This window comes from Musca domestica, unplaced genomic scaffold, assembly GCF_030504385.1.
Source record: "Musca domestica strain aabys unplaced genomic scaffold, Musca_domestica.polishedcontigs.V.1.1 24, whole genome shotgun sequence".
NCBI classification, from domain to species: Eukaryota; Metazoa; Arthropoda; class Insecta; order Diptera; family Muscidae; genus Musca; species Musca domestica.
This window is the reverse complement of record NW_026712272.1, coordinates 6672535-6695888: the sequence shown is the minus strand read 5'-3', so window position 1 is coordinate 6695888 and position 23354 is coordinate 6672535. Positions and strand designations below refer to the sequence as shown.

At 31.4% G+C, this 23354-nt stretch overlaps 1 protein-coding gene across 2 annotated transcripts in view; it reads left to right on the top strand.

The window, feature by feature from the left end:
- Window positions 1-23354, top strand: part of LOC101890250 (5'-AMP-activated protein kinase subunit gamma-1) — a 336316-nt gene that overhangs the window by 17774 nt on the left and 295188 nt on the right. For both annotated transcript variants that reach the window (XM_059123245.1, XM_059123246.1), the window contains 2 exons: window positions 16598-16748; window positions 20679-20827. In XM_059123245.1, the coding sequence (XP_058979228.1) occupies window positions 16622-16748; window positions 20679-20827 (276 nt within the window). In that variant the 5' untranslated portion in view covers window positions 16598-16621. Of the gene's footprint in view, window positions 1-16597; window positions 16749-20678; window positions 20828-23354 lie in introns of those variants that run through there.

Sequence of the window (23354 nt, the reverse complement as noted above, 5' to 3'; positions counted from 1 at the left end):
GAAAAATTATCAAAAAATAAACAAAGTTTTGCCTAAGAACATCCACATATTATGGTAGGAAAAGGTCTTAAGAAATTACTTATATACTTTGGTCGAAAGATGGCCTTCGAAATTTTTTTTAAAAAATCCTCATATTTTTGTCTTTGAAAAATAATTAAAATATCTACATATTTTGGTCGGAAAAAGGTTATTAAAAAATTATCTAAAAATCCACAAAGTTTGGTCGTCGTTGGTCTTTAAAAGTCACATATTTTGGGCAAAAGATGGTCTTGGAAAAATTCCAAATACATCCACATATTTTGGTCAGAAGATGGTCTTCGAAATTTTGGTCGGAAGAAAATCTTTGAAAAAATTAGTAAATATTTCTTATGTTTTGATCGGAAAATAGTCCTTGAAAAGGACTTAAGAAATCCGCATAGTTTTTGGTCGGGAGTTGGTCTTCGAAAATTTTTTATGTGGACTTATATTTTGGTCGGAAATGGATTTTGAAAAAATTAAAATATCCACATATTATTAAAAACTCCACATTTTTTGGTCGGAAGAAAATCTTTGAAAAAATTAGTAAATATTTCTTATGTTTTGATCGGAAAATAGTCCTTGAAAAGGACTTAAGAAATCCGCATAGTTTTTGGTCGGGAGTTGGTCTTCGAAAATTTTTTATGTGGACTTATATTTTGGTCGGAAATGGATTTTGAAAAAATTAAAATATCCACATATATATAATTAAAATATCCACATATTTGAAAAAGGTCTTAAGAAATTCGCATATTTTGGTTGGGAGTTGGTCTTCGAAAATTTTTTAAAAACTCCACATATTTTGGTCGGAATAAAATATTTGAAAAATTATTAAATGTTCCTAATGGTTTGGTCCGAGGATGTTATTTAAAAAATGTCTAAAAATCCTTACATTTTGTTCGGAAGTTGGTCTTAAAAAAACTCTTAACAAATCTACAGACTTTCGTCGAAAGATGGTGTTTCAGAAATTCCAAAAAAATCGACATATTTAGGACAACTTATAAAAAACCACATATTTTGGTCGGAGAATAAGTCTTTGAAAAATTTCTTAAAAAAATTCACATATATTGGGTTGGAAAATGAAAATGGAAAATTTTTTTAAGAAATCGAAACATTTTGGTTGAAATGTTGAGATTGGAAAAAAATCTTCGAAAATCCAAATATTTTGGTCAAAATTTGATCTTAAAAAATATTCTTTAAAAATCCAGAAATCCGGATGAAGGTCTTTTTTCGAATTCAATTCCAAAAATTCAAAACTTTTGCTTTAAAGAAGGTGTCTATAAAAAGTTCTAAAAAATTCCCCATCTGTGAAGCCAAAAATATGCTTTAAAAAAGTCCCGAAAAACACAAGACCATAAAAATAAATATTAGCCTCTATTTATTGCCAAGAATCATCCACCCGATTCGATGTTTACGACCAACTATCCTTGTGAACCTTGAAATTTTGTTTAAAGACGATACTCAGAAATTCTTAAAAATCCACGTATATTGATCTGAAGATGGTCTTTCAAAAATTGTTATTTCTTAAAAAAACATTCTTCTTAAAAAACCCACATAGTACGGTCGGACTTTCCTTAAAAACATCTTTACATTTTGATCGGCGATGTGGTTGAAAAACGAAATTTATTAATCGGAATTAAGTCTTCGGAAAATTCTAAAAAGTCCGAAAAATGATCTTTGAAAATTAAAATCTATACATTTTGTTAGGAATCTGATCTTTGAAAAATCCTCATATTTGAACGAAAATCAGTCTTTGAAAACTTCTTTAAAAATTCACATAATTTGTCAAAAGTAAGTCTTCGGAAATTTCAAAAAAGTCTCCATATTTTCGTCAGAAGATGGTCTTTGAAAATTGTTCGAAAATCCATAAATTTTGGTCGGAATCTTGTCTTTGAAAAATCCTCGTATTTAAACGGAAGTTGGTCTTTGAAAACTTAATTAAAAATTCACATAATTTGGTAGAAAGATGGGTTTGAAAAATAGGTAAAAAATTCAAATTTTCGTTAGACGTTGGCCTTGAAAAAGATTAATTAAAAAATCCACATGTTTGGATCGGAAGATGGCCTTCGATAAATTCTTAAAAAAACACCCATTTATTGGTCGGATGACGGTCTCTGAAAAAATTGCAAAAAAAAATTCAAGACATTTGGTCTAAAAACGATTTCTAAAAAGTTATAAAAAATTCCCCTTCTGTGAAGCTAAAAATAGGCTTTAGAAAATTCGCGAAAAATCCAAGTCTATAAAAATAAATACTTTCCTCCATTTATTGCCATGAATCATCCATCCGCAACGATGTTTACGACCAACTACCCTTGGGCACCCATCTCCAAGACTAGTTATTTTCATGGTGTTGTTCTACTGGACCCATCCCCAATGCTTTTGATTTGTATAGAAATTCTCTCTCTCTCTCCAAAATTTCTCTTTTGACATTTCTCTCTTAAATTTTTTTCTGAGAATTTCTCTCTTCATCTCTTTGCCACATATCCTGCATTTCGATTATATTTTCTTTTTGCATTTAGGAAAACTCACGTGTTTTCATTTCAATACTGAATCGGTGTGGATGGGTGGAGGTCATCGATACCTCCAATTGTTATCCTCCCTTTACGAGATAGTGTTTTCAGATAATTGAATTTGCTTTGTTGATTAACAGACTTTGTTGGCTAAGAAGTACGTCATAGGTCGTAGTTCATGGTTTAAGAATTTTGTTTATTAGAATTTGTCGCCGAATCCTTGTAGGGTCTATGGTCATTGAGAATGTCTCCATGTAAGGCTAGTGGTATTCCTCCTCATCTCAGACTTTTGATATGAAAATATATGTTTTTACGTCCAAAATCAGAATTGAAAAAAAGTAGATTCCCTCATATTAAATTTCAGATGAAAATTAGAGATCTAATTAAATTTCAGATAAAAATTAGGGATCTAATTTTATATAGAATTTAATTTGAAGAAATCTAATTTTTTTTCAATTCTGATTTTGGACGTAAACCATATATTTTCATATCAAAAGGGATTCAATACTTCCATCCATCCATCATCACTCAACTCTCAAATACATGGACCAATGGGTATATGTCTCAATGCTCCATATTCCCCCTTGATTCTTTCAATTCCTTTACCCATCATAATATTTCAGTCCTATACTGTATCGGATTTCGCAAATTTTGCATTTCTCCATGCTGATGGTGTGTCGTTGTGTGTGCCTGGCTGATTATTTATTTGTTTGTATTTGTGTTTTTGTTTGATACTCTATTAACTTTTTATCATAGTATATTTTGCGGCATATTTTTATTTTAATCCATCGATTTGACTAGACTTTTCTTGGGCATTGCTCGCGTGTTGCGGCAGCTAAGCAGTAAAGTGACATTTATAAAAGGGAACATTAAAAGAGAGGTTTGTTCTGGCATTTTGGAAAGAGAGTTTCATTTTTGGAATGGGGATTGTCGTCAGACAAATTAATATCCCATAAAGGCTATAATAATGTGGATTTTAATAAGAATATTTTTTTTTCAGAAAATATGTAGTTTCAGTTTTTTTATATTTTTTTAAAAGAGACTTTTTAAAGAATTTTTGAAAAACGTAAATTTTTAAAAATTATTTCTAAGAATTCTTTTGGGTGCATAGAAATAGATTTTTAAAGAATCTTTCAGTTTCATTTTTTGGGAGTTTTTAGGGGATTATTTTAAATTCCATAAAAATTATTCAGGATTTTTGGAGAAACATATTCAGGGGTATAATCGGTATTTTTATGGATTATCTAAATATCCAGGGGCAGTAGTTTTTTTTAAGAATTTTTCAGTTCCAAAAATGTGAATTTTTTTTCAGGAATTTTTCGAGCAACATATTTAGGTCTAAATACGTGAATTTGTTAGGAAACATTTAAAAATCCATGGACTTATTTTTTTAATGAAATTTTTAACGGTAATCTTCGAGTGCACACACGTAGATTTTGTCAGATTTTTTCAAGTCCACAAAGGTAGATTTTTTTAAATGACTAGATTATTTAGGATTTGAGATATATGTATATACAGGCCAATATAACTAGAATTTGAGAAATTTTCCAAGGAACAAAGACAGGTTTAAAAAATATTTCAGACCAAAAGATATAAGTTCTCAAATATTTTTTAGACCCTCCCTCCCGATCAAAAAACTTGGAGTCATAGACATTTTTATACCCTACACCACATTGTGGCAAGGTAGACTCACTGTTAATTTTGAGGATCTTCATGGAATCACTTTCTGAGTCGATTTATGAATGTCAGTCCATGCATGCAGGACACATTTGTTATACCCTCCACCTCTGTCTATCTGTTGTAATCACGCCATCTTTCTAACGAATTGCGATAAAAGGCTAAAATTGTGCACACATGTTTATTTTGCCAGTAGGCAGTTCGTAAATGGGCCATGAAGGTCCACGTCTTCGTATAGCCCCCATATGACGATACCTCCCAATACTCGGTATTTTGATTATCTTAGCGTCATTATTCACGGGAGTAGTTTCAAATTACGTATTTAGAGTTCGTAATGGGAACTACAGTCTGTGACAGAAAATTTTCTATGCAGGCCCAGGTCTTCGTATAGGCCCCATATATCAGTATATCCCTATATTCGGTATTTTGACGATTTTAGGTACAATACTCAACGAAATTGTTTGAGATGTCGTATTTGAAGTTCGTAATGGAGGCTCCAGCCCGTGACAGAATATTGTCTATGCAGGTCGAGGTCTTTGTATAGCTCCGATATAACGGTACCTCCCTATATACGGTATTTTGATGATTTTAGCTACATTATTCGCCATTTATTTCAAGTTTCGAATTTGAGTATGGTAACAGCCTATGACAAACAATGCCTATGTAGGTCCACGTCGTATAGAACCCAATATAACGATATATTTGGTATTTTAAAAGATTGTAACAGAATTTTTTACGGATTAAATTTCCAAATTTGTTCCAAAAGGCGGAGGGTATTCAAAGTTCGTTCGACCGAACTTACTGTTTTTTAACTTGTTATCCGATTGAGATGAAATTTTCCAAACAATATTTGTTCGGCTCAAGGACGACCCCAAGTGAAATTAGTGAGAATCGGTTGAAATTTAGATATAGCTCCCATATATATCTTCAACCGATTTGGGATTAATTTTGCACCAAATGGCCAATATAAGTCCTAATGACCTGAATTTTGGTACATTCCACCGAATTCAGTCAAGAAGCAAGTACATAAAATTTCGTTAAAATTGGTTTAGATATAGCTATAGCTCCCATATATATCCTCAACTGCACCAAATGGACAATGTCAATCCAAACAACCTGAATTTTAGCACATCCGACCGGATTTAGTCTGGAAGCACATCAAATTTGATGAAAATATATATGTTTCATAGAATTTGGGGTTTTAAAACCCTCACGTTCGTGATATGTACTCCAAACAACAATCGTTGGTACCAAACATCAGACACAGCTCTGAAATAAGTGTTTAAAATTTTTTCAAGATCGGTTCAGATTTGGATATAGCTCCTATATACAGGGAGAGATAAAAAAAACGGCAACAAAGTCAAACGCCATAATTTTGACATTTTTTTAATTTTATTGAATGAAAGCAAAAAAATGTCGGAAATAGCATCAAATTTTAGAATAAATTTAGATTTGTTCGAATTTGTCACCTTTGGCACGAATTATGGCCTTCAAACGGCCAATGAAACCGTCACACACTGCCCGAATGTTGCTCTGCGGTATTTTGCCCCATTCCCGGCAAAGCACTTGCTTGAGGTGATCGACACTTTGGTATTTTTTAGTGCCAACCTGCTTTTTAAAATACTCCAGACACAATAGTCCAACGGATTGGTATCCGGAGATGATTTTGGTGGCCATTGTGCACTGGAAATGAAGCGAGGAACCTCATTTTGTAACTATTCTGGGGTGGCTCGTGCTGAGTGCGATGGTGCTGAATCCTGTTGGAATGTCCAAGGTCTGGGGCCAAAATGTTTGCGTGCCCAAGGCTTTAACAGCCACCATCCAGAATATTTTCGCGATAATATTCGACATTTATTCTGATGCCACGGTCGTTTAATGCGAGCGAAGATCGACCATCGGCTGTTATGGCGGCCCACACCATCACCATGACCGGCGCTTTAGTTCTGGCGGCCCACCGAAGGTTCACATTGTCAGCTGACCTCTTTGGCAAGTAAACACGATCATTTTGTTTGTTTACAGACTGCTGGACAACGAATGTTTTCTCATCGGATAAAAACCAAATTCGGCAGTTCACCACTTTCGGCCAAGCGAAGCAACTCTTTAGCTCTTTTGAGTCTACTTTCTTTCTGTAGCGGTGTAAGTTCTTACACCTTTTGGAATTTCAAGGGCTTTACCCCGAGCTCATTTCTCAATATTTGCCGAATAGAAAATTGCGATATGTTCAGGTCACGAGCCATTTTCGGCCACTGCGACGCGGTTTTCGATTAAGACGCTTCTTTACTTTTCGAACCATTTCTGCTGATGTTGCTGTTTTCTTCCGTCCACTTCCATGACCTCGGCCTACGCTACCAGCCAGTATCACGGTAGTGAGCGATGGTATGAGACACAAAAGATTTATTCACATTTAAATGCTGGAGTGCTCTAACGATTGCCACTTGTGGTTGTGTCCAGCCAAATATAAAGAAATAACACTATCACGCTTGAATTCCATCACGAATAACTTTTTTTCTGGAAAATTCGGACCAAATGCTTGTAAACAATATAATCAGCTGTCACTGGAATAATTTTAACTGCTGTCGCTGTAACGAGTGGCTTAGAAATGACAGCAGTCTGAAGTTGGTTGCAGTTTTTTCATTTCACCCTGTACAGTCGGCCTCGTCCCACTTTTGACATTTCCTTACTGGTTTTTTTAAGAATTTGTATGTAATTTTTTAAATTGTTTTCGAAACATGGTAGCTCTGTCTTCATATCATGCATTTTAAGGTGGCTACTCTCATTTGCCCTGACGTTGTTCTCATTTTCCATTTTGGCAGATATGCTCCCCTAAAACTGTTTTTTGGGGCCAAAGACCCAATGCATTTATTTAACTAAGAGACTGGGAAAATATGTAAACATTGCACTCTCATTCTCTCTCTCTCCCTCCACATCAGCTGTCCCGTTGCAAGAGATTCTCTTTTTTGGTTACACTCTGTTATTTTTCTGCAATCGCCTTTCTTTCACCAACCGAGCCAATAGCAGTTTGCAGCCGAGTGAAACAAGCAAGCGAAGAAAATGCCACAGGGTTGTAATGAAGGCCAATAAACACATCGGAGGGCCTCTATCTAATAGACCTTGCAATTCTGTCGTGAAATAATAAAGTGTAGTTTAACAAGAAATATTTGAGAAAGTATATTGACATAGTTTATATCAAAAGAAAGATCCTTTTTTTGTCACATCCAATAATTTCTGATAGGAGTTATACAGTATTTCAAAATTTATGGCCTTTGGAATATTCTCACTTAAAAATTAGGAATTATGATACAATTTAGAAACTTGCAAATATTTGTACACATCTCTGTTATTTTGTAAGCTATGTCAAAATAATTCACCTCATATTAGAATAAATGACTTCCCTTCAAAACTTTTTTTTTTGCCTTCATAACTTTAGTATTTCCAAAGTTATGGTCTTTTTGAAAAGTTGATGCAAAATTTTCTAGGAAATTTTGCAAATATGTTGCTTATCTTGTCTATGTCATATCTTGGATACTTTCGGAGCTATATCAACCCGATTTGTATGCATTTAAAGGGCAGACCTTTCTCTGGGACAGGCAGGACTATTTAGTTGGAAAAAATTTAGTATTGAAAATGTTATGGCCTCCTGGAAAGCGTTCAATGAAAAATGTGCAAAATGTTTATAATTAAGAAACTCGCAACTATTGCCGATATCTCTGGTATTTGATGAGCTATATGAAAATATTTAAAAGTAGTCTAAGAAATGAGTTCTCCCTTTAATATAAATTATATGTTATAGCAAAAACTTGAGTATTTCTAAACATATCGACCTTCTGAACATGTTGACGTAAATATTACCCAAAATTGAAAAATTCAGGTACTTGCCTTCCCTAGGCCATATATGAGTTATTTCTGGATTTATGCCTACCAAATATGTATAATTATAAATCGACAACGTTCTCCTAATTTATATGAGTCAATTTCGTTAAAAAATAATTTATATTTGGAAATGTTATGGCCTCTTGAACGTGGCTACTGGAAATTTTGCAAAAATTTTAAAATAAAGAAACTCGTGACATATTGTCGATATCTCTGCTACTTTATGAGTTACATCAAAATTAATTTAATGGAATGTAAGAAGTGTGTCCTCTCTTCAATAAAAAGTAAATTTTGTAGCAAAATCTTGATTTTATCTTCAGATATGACTTTCTAAGCATCCACACACAAATATTACCCAAATTTCTAAAAATTGGTTATTCGTTTTGCTTTGGCCATATCTAGCGTATTTGTGGAGCTACACCCACTTAACTGGTATCAATATAGAGGACATATGTTCTTCTTTTAATATCTAGGAATATTCGTTGCAAATAATTTAGTATATGCAAAGTTATCGCCTCTGAAAATTAATTATATAAAAATCAACAAGTATTTGAAAATTGAGATATTTGTGTAAAGTGGTTGATATCACTGGAATTCGAAGAGTTATATCAACATATTTTGTGGAATATGAAATAATAGTTATTCTCTTTTCAAAATGAAGTAATACCTTTGAGTTATCTCATTTATTTTTCATGTTACCTCCCATAGAAGTTGTTGACTCAAAAATTTGCCGACTGATGGAAAGTTCAGTAATGGTATTATCTTTAGCATATCTCAGGTATTCGCCGAGCTACATCAACACAATTTGTATCAATGTGAAGGCCGTATATTCTCCTTTTAGTATTCAAGCCTATTTGTCAAAAGTAATTTAGAATTTACAAAGTTATTGCCTCCGGAACGTTGATACATAAGAAAATACCAAGCATTGGAAAATTAATATAACAGAATAATTTGACCTATATCTCTTTTATTGGGAAAGTTATATTAAAATAATTTATTTTACATGATAGAATAGTTATCTCACGCACAAAATAAAGTATAATATGCCAAAATATTTTAATTATTTTCCATGTTTTCGTCTCTAGAAGTTGTTGGCGCAAAAAATCACCAACAATTCAAATGTTCAGTAATCGTTTTATCTCTACCATAACTCAGGTATTTGTGGAGCTATATCAACACAATTTGTTTTGATGTAAAGATTATACGTTCTCCTTTTAAAATCCAAGCTTTTTGCTCGAAAGTAATTTAGAATTCGCAAAGTTATCGCCTGTGGAACGTCGATACTTAAAAATTACCAAGTATTGGAAAATCAATATAATAGAATAATGTGGCTGATATCTCTTGAATTTAGAAAGTTATATCAGAATAATGTATGTAATATGAAAGAACAATTAGCAGATGTCAAAATAAAGTAATATCTATTGAGATATCTTATTTACTTCCCAAGTTTTGGCCTATAGAAGTGGTTGACGGAAAAATTCACCAACAATTGAAATGTTCAGTAATTGTATTATTTCCGCTATATCTCGTGTATTTGTGGAGCTACATCAACACAATTTGTTTCAATTTAAAGGTAATTCGTTCTAATTTTAATATCCATGCCTGTTGATGGAAAGTTATTTAAAATTTACAAAGTTATCGCCTCTGGAACGTCGATACTTAAAAATTACCAAATATTGGAGAATACAGATGGCGGTATAAAATTGTTAATATCTCCAGAATTTGGAAAGTTATATCGGAATAATCTACATCGTATGAGTTGATATTTACCATGTCTGCAAAATAAATTAATATCCATCGAAATATATTAACAATTTCCCAAATTATGTCCTCTAGAAGTATTTGACGCAAAATGTAGTCAAAAATTAAAAAGTAAGGTACTTGTATTATCTTCCTCATATCTCGTTAATATGTAATACCATATAAACACAAATTATATTTTTATCAAGGAGAGATCTTCCTCTTTCTATATCCAAGTGTTTCTACTTTTAGAAAACCAATTTTGAAAAAGTTATGGCTTCTGAAACGGGGTTACTTAAAAATTTTCAGACGCAGGAAAATTGAGGTACTGGTTTATTGTTGCTAATATCTCTGGAATTTGGTTGACTCTATTAACAATATTTACCTTATCGTAAAGCTCATGCCCTGCCCTAAAAATGAAAATCCTTCTTTGGGTAAAACTTTGGTTCTTCCAAATGTTGACGCCAAAAAATTAAACAAAATATTTATTTTTGGATTCTTGGATATTTTTGAGATATCTCGGGTATTTGGCTAGCTATATCAATAATACTTGTACACATAAAAAGATTAAGAGATTTTCTTCCAAAATCTAGCATATATAACTGCTAGGATTAACATAGTATCAAAAATAAAACTAAGAAATGAAGACCTCTCTATGCTTTAATTTCATTTTTTAATGATTCCTTTGAGGGCCCCTTCCTCATGGCGCCCTAACCTTTACTGGCCTGCCCGGTTTTCTCTTCGCAAAACACGCGATGTTTTATTTTGGGGAAAAGCGAAAAGGAAAATTGTGTTTTTCTTCTTCGTTTTTTTGTTTTGTTTTCAATTTTCTCTGGCAAATGAGAGATTTTTGCGAGGATTTTGCTGCAGCAACAACGAAGAAGAAGAAGCAGTACCATCAGCCAGCCAGCAAGCCATTGGGAGCAACCAAACAGTAAAAAGCAAAACACATACAAAAGATTGCATAAACCTTTGATTGAAACGCTTTAGCAAAACATTTCAAAAAGAACGCGACGCGCTGTCAAAATTGGCAAAAAGAAATTGTTGTGAGTGGCTAATAAAAAAACAAATTTACGAAAATTTTCCTAAATTTTGCGGTGTGAAAAATTGTGTCGAGAAATGTTAATTTCCTTAGCTATTACTCATGGCAAATAAGTTTTTTTTTTCGGATATCCGCTTTGAGGCCTTCTAAGAATTATTAATGAAAACAAAAATTATGAAAAAATCTTGCCGTGTTTTCGTGTGTGGTCTTTGGAGGAAAATTCAATGAATTTTCTTGAATAAAAATAATTGATTCTAAAGGGAATTTCCCTGGGTCGTTAAATCATAATTTTCCTTATAATTTTCTATCTAGTATTCAAATAAAATAAAATATATTATGTGAACGCCTTTTGGTTTCAGTGAAAATTTTCTATAAAATCGGAAGAAAAATTAGTAATAATAAAATATTGCCGGTTTTTAATTAATTTTTTCCGATATTTCGTGACACTCTTCAAAACACCCAATTTTGTGTTTATTTTCAATATTTTTTTTTGATTTTACCAAATGTCGATCGAAAAATTCGGTAGTGTGACTGCATTGTTTTTTTTTTGTTCCTGCTCTTTGTTGTCATAGTATATAGTGTGGTGGTAAGTAAATAATGTTGGTTTTTCGGCTTTTGTGGGCAAACTTTTTGGGGGGAGGTGGAGAAAATTTGGGAAATGTTTTTTTTCGTTGATTATCAACCACACAGCTATACGTCAGAGGGGGGCTATGATTATAAGTTTGTTTTGGTTGCAAAGGTCAAAAACACTTGAGTTGTAAACAGAAGGCCTCTATCGCACAGCCTTATTTATTCTCACATGGAAAAAAAATCCCTGGTCATTTTTCTGTGAAACAAGAGACCCAAACTTCAAATATCTAATTTTTGCGTCACCGAGTTCTTGGGGTCATAACTTCTAGATAACCCAAGTTATGAGGATGCAAAAATATTTATTTTTAAAGAAAAGCAACAGCTTCAAAATACGTTAAAATGTTCAGCTATATCACAACAAATCTCAGAGATATCGGAAAATGTATACTTGTGCCTCAAATTTCAAATGCCTGACAATTTTTAGGTAGGCTGCTTCCAAAGTTCATAACTTTCAAAATTTTAAAATATTTTCCACCAAAAAGGACTAGATTTGAAGAGACGAAGGTCTGCTCTTTACATTGAGGCAAATTATGTTGAAGTAACCCAAGCCATAACCACGATACGGCAAAAAGAAGACAATTAAGGAAATTTCCAATTGTTGAAAAATTTTGCGTTATCTTATTTATGAAGTCATAACTCCTATATAATCCAAGTTATTTGCATACAAAAATATTCATTTCTAAAAGAAGTCATCTGCTTCAAATTTCCGTAAAATTTTCAGACATAACTCAAAAAACAACAGAGATATCGGCAAATATATAGAAGGTCCTCTATGCTACAAAAACTGACAAATTTTAAGTTATCTCGTTCCAGAGTTCATAACATTCAAAATTTTAAAATATTTTCAAACAAAAGGAGTTGATATAAGGAGACGAAGGTCTGCTATTTACATTGAGGCAAATTATGTTAAGGTAACTCAAGTAACACCCGAGATATGGCAAAAAAAGGACAAGCAAACTAATTTCAAATTTTTGAAAATTTCTGTGTCATCTTTTTCTTGCGATGATAACTCCTAGATAACTAAAGATATCCGCATACAAAAATATTCATTTCTAAGAGAAGTCATCTGCTTCAAATTTCCGTAAAATTTTCGGACATAACTCAACAAACAACAGAGATTTCGGCAAATATATAGAAGGTCCTCTATGCTACAAAAACTGACAAATTTTAAGTTATCTCGTTCCAGAGTTCACAACTTTAAAATTTTTAAATTATTTCCCACCAAAAGGAACTGAAATAAGGAGACGAAGGTCTGCTCTTTACATTGAGGCAAATTATGTTGAAGTAACTCAAGTAATAACCGAGATATGGAAAAAACAGGACAAGCAAACTAATTTCAAATTTTTGAACATTTTTGTGTCATCGTTTTCTTGGGGTCATAACTTCTATATAACCTAAGTTATCTGTATACAAAAATATTTATTTTTAAGACAAGGCATCAGCTTCATATTTCCTCAAACTTTCTCGATATAACTCAACAAATAACTGAGATATCGCCAAATTTATAGAAAAACCTCTAGTTTACAATATCTGAAATTTTTTAAGTAAACTTGTTCCAAAGGTCATAACATTAAAAATTCTAAATTATTTCCGAACGAAATGACTTGATATTTGGAGAGGAGGGTCTGCCCTTTTAATTGAGGGCAATTGTGTTGACATAACTCAAAAAATAAACGAGATATGGCAAAAACAAGAGATGTAAGTAAATTAAAAATTTTTGAAAAATTTTTCGACAACTTATTTTTGAGGTCAAAACTCCTAGATAACTCAAGTTATCAGCATAAAAAATTGTTATTTTTAAGAGAAGGCATCCGCTTCAAATTTCCTCAAACTTTTTTGATATAACTCAACAAATAACAGAGATATCGCCAAATTTATAGAAATACCTCAATGTTACAATATCTGACATTTGTTTAATTAAGCTGGTTCCAAAGGTCATAACATTAAAAATTCTAAATTATTTCCCAACGAAATGACTTGATATGATGAGAAGAAGGTCTGTCCCTTTCCATTAGGGCAATTGTGTTGGAATAACACAAAAAATAAACGAGATATGACAAAAAACAAGAGATGTAAGCAAATTTAACATTTTTGAAAAATTTTGCGTCAGCTTATTTTTGGGGTCATAACTACTAGATAACTCAAGATATCCGCATGCAAAAATATTAGTTTTTAAAAGAAGGCAACAGCTTTAAATTGACTTACATTTTTCTAATATAGCTCAAGAAATAACTGAGATATCGCTAAATGTATAGAAATACCTCAATGTTACAATATCTGACATTTTTTAAGTAAGCTCGTTCCAAAGGTCATAACATTAAAAATTCTGAATTAATTCCGAACGAAATGACTTGATATGAGGCCATTGAGGCCAATTGTGTTGACATAACTCAAAAAATAAACGAGATATGGCAAAAACAAGAGGAGTAAGCAAACTTAAATTTTTTGAAAATTTTTGCGTCAACATTTTCCTGAGGTCAAACTCGTGCACTATTGAAGATATCTGGATATAAAAGTAGTTATTTTTAGGGGATGACACCAGCTTTAAACTGTAGTAATTTCTTCCGATATTGCTCAACAAATATCTGAGATATCGGCAAATATACAGAAGTGCCTCTATGCTACCAAAACTGACAAATTTTAAGTTATCTCGTTCCAAAGTTCGTAACTTTAAAAATTCAAAATGTTTCCGACTAAAAAGGTTTGAAATGATGAGAGAAGATCTACCCTTTCCATTGAGGTCAATTGTTTCGGGGTAACTTAAGAAATGTCCGAGATATTACAAAAACAAGACAAGTAAACAAGTTTCAAAATTTTTAGAAAATTTTGCATCAACAATTCTTTGAGGTCATATCTCCTAGATAACCTAAGTTATTAGCATACAAAAATATTTATTTTTAAGGGAAGGCATCAGTTTCAAATTGACTCAAAATTTTCAGATATAGCTTAACAAATAACAGAGATATCGGCAAATGTATAGAAACAATTTTATATTACAATATCTGACATTTGTTAAGAAACTCCGTTCCAGAGTTCATAACTTGCAAAATTCTAAATTATTTCCAACCGAAATAACTTGACATGGTGAGAGGAAGGTCTGCTCTTTCTGGTGCTGATTTAGTTCAAGTGACTCAACAAATACACGAGATATGGTAAAAACAAAAGAAGTAACTAGTTTAAATTTATTGAAAAAACTTGCATTACCTTTTTTGGGTCATAACTCCTAGATAAATCAAGTTATGAGGATGCGAAAATATTTATTTTTTAGGAAAGACATCAGCTCTAATCGATGTAAATGCTGAGGATGTAGCTTGAAAAGTTCCCGAGATATAGCTAAAACTACACAAGTGTTCTATATTTCAGCTTAGTAACATTTTTTATACCGCCAAGTTCATGAGGCTATAACTTTTCGAGTTATTGTGATATCTTCACAAAATAACTTGTAATATGAAGAAAAAAGACTTTATAATCAAAATAAGGTGCAATATTTTAACCAGTCTTACGAAATACCAGAGATATCGGCAAAAATATGCAATTACTTAAGTTTTCGAATTTTGTGGTCATTTTTAAGTAACCGCCATCTACCGGTCATAATTTCTCAAGTAATGTAGCAGCCCTTATGAAATATATGTATATTAAGAGAGAAGTGTCTGTCCTTCAAATCGATGTAAATTTTGTAGATGTAGATAGAAAAATAACCGAGGTATGGCAAAATTTATCAAAGTGTTCCACCTTTCAACTAACTGCCATTTTTTGAGTTGTAATTTTCATGAGGCCATAACTTTTGAAATTATTATGATTTCCCCATGAAATAAATTGAAATATAAAGGAAAGGTATTTGATTTTCAAAATAAGTTGGTATGTTTTAATATAGCTTACGAAATATCAGAGTTATCGGCAAAAATATGCAATTACTTAAGTTTTCATATATTGTGGTAATTTTTAAGTAACCGCCATCTACCGGCCGTAATTTCTCGAACAATATAGCAATCCTATTAAAGTAAATAAATATTAAAAGAGAAGTATTAGCTCTTTAAATCGATGTAAATTTTGTAAATGTAGCTTGAAAAATACCCGAGATATGGGAAAATTGATAAAAGTGTTACACTTTTCAACTAGGTGAAATTTGTTGTTGTCGTTTTTGTGTGCCCATAACTCTTGAAACCATGGAGTTTTTTCCATGATTATTTTTAATTTTAGTGGTGATATATCTGATCTTAAGGAAAAATATAAATTTTACCAATATACCCCAGCAAGTACCTGAGATATCAGCCAAAATACACAATACTCATAATTAAGCAATTTTTCTTTCTCCTTCTCCCTTATCCTTTCACCTTGTTGATTGATCCATCAATCCTCTTTATATCCCCTTTTCAGGCAATAAATTTGCAAAGCCCAATTGATCCATCAATCAAATTTATCATCTTGGTCGATGGACAGATTATCAAATTGTTTGGAAAATGAAATGAAATTGAGTCAGTTAGCCATGTCATTTGAATATTCAAGGACATTTGGGGGGGAATATGCAAAATTCCAATGGTGACACAAGCTAATCCATCATTGAGGCTATCAAAATAGTTTGGGCAGCCAATTCCACCGAACTCATTGTGGGCCAATATGTGTGGGCTTGTCCTTTGGTTAGTTATCATTTTTGCAAGAAAAGGATAATGGTGACATCAGAGCCGACATTAAATGGAAAGCAAAAATATGCAAGGATATATTGGCGTTGTGAGCTGTGACATCTTCGTCCTAGATGTCATGGACATGACACGAGTTTATATGAGTATTTAAGGACTAGGTAAATGCAGGACGAAAAGGGAAATTGCAATTTTTAAAGTAATACCTTTCGGAATGGCTTATCCTTTTTGCAATGATTGCATTGAGGTGAGGTTATGGCGTATCGTCTCTTATGGCCATATTTAATATTGGCTTGTGTCTGGGGTCTGGTTGCTTAGCTATTTAGTTTTTTGATTGCATGTTGTCAGGACATTAACATTGTTGTGTAAAATCGTTGTAATGTTTCTTTGACCTTTGACAATTATACTTTTTTCAGCAGTACGTTTTTTCTTCCATGGAAATTTATTTTTTGTGTTTTTCTTCTTTTTCATTGCAGTGAGTAAAATTTAACGCTACCAAAATGCCGAATACCGGTGGTGGAGGCTACGAAGAAGTAGCCGCCGCTAGACGTGGTCGCTTTCGTGTCACCTCAACGCCCCAGGGACCACCAGAGACAACATTGGGACGGTTTCGTCTGATGCCCACATGTAAGTAAAATAAATAAAAAAATAATAATATTATATTTTTAAGTACATTTTTCAAAGGGTATTTTTTTAAATGAAAAAAAAAATATTTTTTAAGGAAAAATATTTTTGAAAAAAAAAAAAAATTTTTTTCATTTAAAAAATATTTTTTCAAACCTTTCATAGGCTTGGATTTTTTAAAAAAATATTTTTTCAACAGCAACAATAGGCGTGGATTTTTTAAAAAATATTTTTTCAACAGCAACAATAGGCGTGGATTTTTTAAAAAATATTTTTTTTGGAAACAACGATAGGTGTGGATTTTTTAAAAAATACTTTTTTCAAGCCTTCAATAGGCATGGATTTTTTAAAAATATTTTTTCAAACCTTCAATAGGCGTGGATTTTTTAAAAAATATTTTTTCAACGCAACAATAGGCGTGGATTTTTTAAAAAAATATTTTGTCAACAGCAACAATAGGCGTGGATTTTTTAAAAATATTTTTTCAAACCTTCAATAGGCGTGGATTTTTTAAAAAATATTTTTTCAACGCAACAATAGGCGTGGATTTTTTAAAAAAATATTTTGTCAACAGCAACAATAGGCGTGGATTTTTTAAAAAATACTTTTTCAACAGCAACAATAGGCGTGGATTTTTTTAAAAATATTTTTTCAACAGCACAATAGGCGTGGATTTTTTAAAAAATATTTTTTCAACAGCAACAATAGGCGGGGATTTTTTAAAAAATATTTTTTCAACGCAACAATAGGCGTGGATTTTTTAAAAAAATATTTTGTCAACAGCACAATAGGCGTGGATTTTTTAAAAAATATTTTTTCAACAGCAACAATAGGCGTGGATTTTTTTAAAAATATTTTTTCAAACCTTCAATAGGCGTTGATTTTTAAAAAAATATTTATTCAATCATTGGTTTATTTTAAAAATTATTGTTTTAAACCTTCAACAGGCGTGGATTTTTTTAAAAATATTTTTTCAGACCTTCAATAGGCGTGGATTTTTTTTAAAAATATTTTTTCAAACCTTCAATAGGCGTTGATTTTTAAAAAAATATTTTTTCAATCATTGGTTTATTTTAAAAAATATTTTTTCAAACCTTCAATAGGCGTGGATTTTTTTTTAAAATATTTTTTCAAACCTTCAATAGGCGTTGATTTTTAAAAAAATATTTTTTCAATCATTGGTTTATTTTAAAAAATATTTTTTCAAACCTTCAATAGGCGTGGATTTTTTTAAAAATATTTTTTCAAACCTTCAATAGGCGTTGATTTTTAAAAAGATATTTTTTCAATCCTTGGTTTATTTAAAAAAATATTTTTTCAAACCTTCAATAGGCGTGGATTTTTTTAAAAATATTTTTTCAAACCTTCAATAGGCGTGGATTTTTTCAAAAATATTTTTTCAAACCTTCAATAGGCGTGGATTTTTTTAAAAATATTTTTTCAAACCTTCAATAGGCGTGGATTTTTTCAAAAATATTTTTTAAACCTTCAATAGGCGTTGATTTTTAAAAACATATTTTTTCAAACCTTCAATTGGCGTGGATTTTTTTAAAAATATTTTTTCAAACCTTCAATAGGCGTGGATTTTTTCAAAAATATTTTTTAAACCTTCAATAGGCGTTGATTTTTAAAAAAATATTTTTTAAACCTTCAATAGGCGTTGATTTCTAAAAAAATATTTTTTCAATCCTTGGTTTATTTTAAAAAATATTTTTTAAGACAAAAATAGACGTGGTTTATTTTAAAAAAATAGTTTTTCAACAGCAACAATAGGCGTGTATTTTTTAAAAAAAAGTTTTTCAACAGCAACAATAGGCGTGGATTTTTTTAACAAAATATTTTTTTAACAGCAACAAAAGGCCTGGATTTTTTAAAAATATTTTTTTAACAGCAACAATAGGCGTGGATTTTTTTAAAAATATTTTTTTAACAGCAACAATAGGCGTGGATTTTTTTAAAAAACATTTTACAACAGCAACAATAGGCGTAGATTTTTTAAAAAATATTTTTTCAACAGCAACAATAGGCGTAGATTTTTTAAAAAAAATATTTTTCAACAACAACAATAGGCGTGGATTTTTTAAAAAAATATTTTTCAACAACAATAGGCGTGGATTTTTAAAAAAATATTTTTCAACAACAACAATAGGCGTGGATTTTTAAAAAATATTTTTTCAACAGCAACAATAGTCGTGGATTTTTTAAAAAATATTTTTTCAACAGCAACAATAGGCGTGGATTTTTTAAAAAATATTTTTTCAACAGCAACAATAGGCGTGGATTTTTTAAAAAATATTTTTTCAACAGCAACAATAGGCGTGGATTTTTTAAAAAATATTTTTTCAACAGCAACAATAGGCGTGGATTTTTTAAAAGATATTTTTGTCAACAGCAACAATAGGCGTGGATTTTCTAAAAAATATTTTTTCAACAGCAACAATAGGAGTGGATTTTTTAAAAAATATTTTTGCAACAGCAACAATAGGCGTGGATTTTCTAAAAAATATTTTTTCAACGGCAACAATAGGAGTGGATTTTTTAAAAAATATTTTTTCAACAGCAACAATAGGCGTGGATTTTTTAAAAAATATTTTTGCAACAGCAACAATAGGCGTGGATTTTTTAAAAAATATTTTTTTAAAAGCAACAATAGGCGTGGTTTATTTTAAAAAATATGTTTTCAAGACAAAAATAGGCGTGGTTTATTTTAAAAAATATTTTTTCAAGACAAAAATAGGCGCGGTTTATTTTAAAAATATTTTTTCAAGACAAAAATAGGCGTGGTTTATTTTAAAAAATATTTTTTCAAGACAAAAATAGGCGTGGTTTATTTTAAAAAATATTTATTCAAGACAAAAATAGGCGTAGTGTATTTAAAAAAATATTTTTTCAAGACAAAAATAGGCGTGGTTTATTTTAAAAAATATTTTTTCAAGACAAAAATAGGCGTGGTTTATTTTAAAAAAATATTTTTTCAAGACAAAAATAGGCGTGGTTTATTTTAAAAAATATTTTTTCAAGACAAAAACAGGCGTGGTTTATTTTAAAAAAATATTTTTTCAAGACAAAAATAGGCGTGGTTTATTTTAAAAAATATTTATTCAAGACAAAAATAGACCTGGTTTTTTAAGAATATATTTTTTCAAGACAAAAATAGACCTGGTTTTTTAAAAAAATATTTTTTCAACAGCAACAATAGGCGTGGATTTTTTAAAAAATATTTTTTCAACAGCAACAATAGGCGTGGATTTTTTAAAAAATATTTTTTCAACAGCAACAATAGGCGTGGATTTTTTAAAAAATATTTTTTCAACAGCAACAATAGGCGTGGATTTTTTAAAAAATATTTTTTCAACAGCAACAATAGGCGTGGATTTTTTAAAAAATATTTTTTCAACAGCAACAGTAGGCGTGGATTTTTTAAAAAATATTTTTTCAACAGCAACAATAGGCGTGGATTTTTTAAAAAATATTTTTTCAACAGCAACAGTAGGCGTGGATTTTTTAAAAAATATTTTTTCAACAGCAACAATAGGCGTGGATTTTTTAAAAAATATTTTTTGAAGGAACAATAGGCTTTGATTTTTTAAAAAATATTTTTTGAAGGAACAATAGGCTTTGATTTTTTAAAAAATATTTTTTGAAGGAACAATAGGCTTTGATTTTTTAAAAAAAAAATTTTGGAAGCAGCAATAGGCGTGGTTGTTTGAAAAAATATTTTTTCAGGGTAAAAATAGGCGTGATTTATTTTAAAAAATATTTTTTTCAGGGTAAAAATAGGCGTGATTTATTTAAAAAAATATATTTTCAAGGTAAATATAGGGGTAGTTTATTTAAAAAATATTTTTTGGAGCAACAATAGGTTTGGATATTTAAAAAATATATATATATTTTTTTTAATAAAATATTTTTGTTTATTTTTTTCCTTTCCAGCAAACTATGGTACAATCTCCCCCATTCTACAAAGAGGTCGTTTTGCTGTCATACCCGAAGAGCCACACGGTTCACCGGCTCAGGGTACGCCACCAGCAGAACGAGCTCAGAGATCACCATCTCCGGAATGGGATTTTGATATTGAACAGGTAAGTTAAAATAATTTTCAATTTTTTAATTTTTGTATTAAATTTTCGAAATAAATGGAACAACCTTTATAGGAAACACTTAAAAAAAAACTTTTAAAAAATATTTTTTCATAAATGTGAGTTCTTTATTTTACCACTTCGACGCATAAGCAACTCCATATGCGGGTGCCTATTTCTCAATGATACAGATAAAATACCCGCATATTAAACACGAATTGAAAGAAAGAACCCGGTATACTTTGAAAACGATTTAGTTATTTCGAAAACCATTTTTATTTCTATGGAAACCTATATTATATTTCATATGGTACTTTTTAGATTTTTTTTTTCATTTTTGCAACTTTTATTTCCCCTACGTTGGCAACCCTTGCTCTGTGCATTTGTTTCATTTGCCATTCCATATTTGTTATTCTGTCTCTTTGTTTTGTTCGTCTGCATTGTCGATAACATCGCTGGAACATGTCGACAACAAAATGTAAACAAACCAAAAAGCGGGAATGTTTCGGAATTGAAACATCATGCCAATGGCAAGGAATGTTTGGAATTTTTTTCGTTCTCTTTGGGTACAGCTGGGAAAGTTTGTTTATAGTTGGGTTGCGGATGGATCAGCATGAGAGAGCTTACAAATGCGTATGATGTTGCCAGATTGATTATTGTTAACAAGAAAATGGGGAAAGTAAATAATGGAAACTTTAATTCGGATACTCACAGATCCACGAAATAATGGACACATGAGTTGAAATGTCTTGGTGAATGGCATTGCAATTACAGATTGTGTCCTCTTTCCGAGGATTTGGAATTGAGTTAATATTTATTTTATCCCGCAGAAGAAAAGATATAAATTATTCCACGTTTCATTTATAATGTAAATTAATTTGAAGTGGAACGATCTTGTCCATGATCTGATTCTAAAATAACCATTGCGTTTTTTTATACCCTCAGCCATATATATCTTTTCATAGGGCCAAATATCTTTTCATATGGCCAAAACGTGCCTCATCGAAATTACGGTAAGTTTGGACCAAATCGGACACTCCCTTCGAGAGTTATCGTGCGCAACATGTAGTAGGCAGACAGACCGATACCTCTAGATCGACTAGGATCTAACTCTTTGGACCAAATCCGATTCAGGACATTTGGAGTCGATCTAAAGGTTTCCGTCCGACTGTCTGTCTGATGTGCACGATAACTCTAGAAGGGAGTATCCGATTTGATACAAACTTGGTACTTTCTAATATTATTGTCAAATTTAAATCGAGTTCGGTGATGGGCAATAACGGTCCTCTCCTTCTGGTACCTGCCTCACAAAAAGTCAAAATTTTCAAAGATAATATTTTACTGCACAAAAAGAGAACGGATAATCCGATTTTGCTTCAATTTTCCAAATTCTAATATTTCCATCAGTGCTACGTCAGGTGCGAAAATGGACAATATCGATCCACTCCATCAAGTACATCCCCCACGAGGTCCAACATTTTGAATAATTATAACTCTTATAAAATGAGTTGTAAGAGTCTTATTGTCTTGAAATTTTACACAGCACAATATTTTTATTAACCCAAGATCTGGTGTGAAGATGAAATATATCGGTCCAGTCCTTCAGGTAACTTCCCCACAAAGGTTGAAAGTTTTGAATAACCAAAACGGTTATATAATCCAAGGTGAGCATCCGATCCTCTTCATATTTCACACATCCAATTATTTTTACTAACACAAAATCTGCTGTGAAGGTGGAATATATCGGTTCACTTCTTCTGGTATCTCCCCCTGAAATGTTGAATTAGCATCCAATTCCATGTATACTTGACACATCTTAATATTTCTATCAACCCCAGATCTCCCACAATGGGTCAAAGTTTTTAATAACCAAAACGATCATAAAATCCAAAATAACACATCCCATTATTTTTTCTGACCCAAGATCTGCTGTGAAGATGAGATATATCGGGCCACTCCTTTGGGTGCAACGCCCATAGAGGGTTACAAATATGAATGTCCATGAAGTTCCTTAACATCTAACTCCATTCAGTCTTGGTACATCTCAACAATTCATCAATACAAGATCTGTTAAAAAATATGGTAGAGATCGGGCCATTTTCTTCTGATACCTCCCCCACAAAGAGTCAAAGTTTTAAATATCCAAACCGATTATAAAATCCGAAATAAGCATCAAATTGCACACATCCCATTATTTTTTATTAACACAAGATCTGTTGTGAAGATGATATATATCTCTCAATCCCTTCTGTTACCTCCCGTACAAAGGGTCACAATTTTCAATACTTTTATCTGTCATAACTTGTGAAACAACTCAGCTATTTTTCACAACTTGCTATATATAAATATATTTCTCGAAACCACAAACCTGAGGTGAATATGGAATTTATGATTTCCCATAAATTGGATATAAATGTTCGATTTTCTTGTAATTTTGCCCATACCAATATTTTTATCTGTCGACCATTTCTAGTAACTCACGCACATTTTAATATTTTCTAAAAATTATCACATATCTCACATAAAGTGA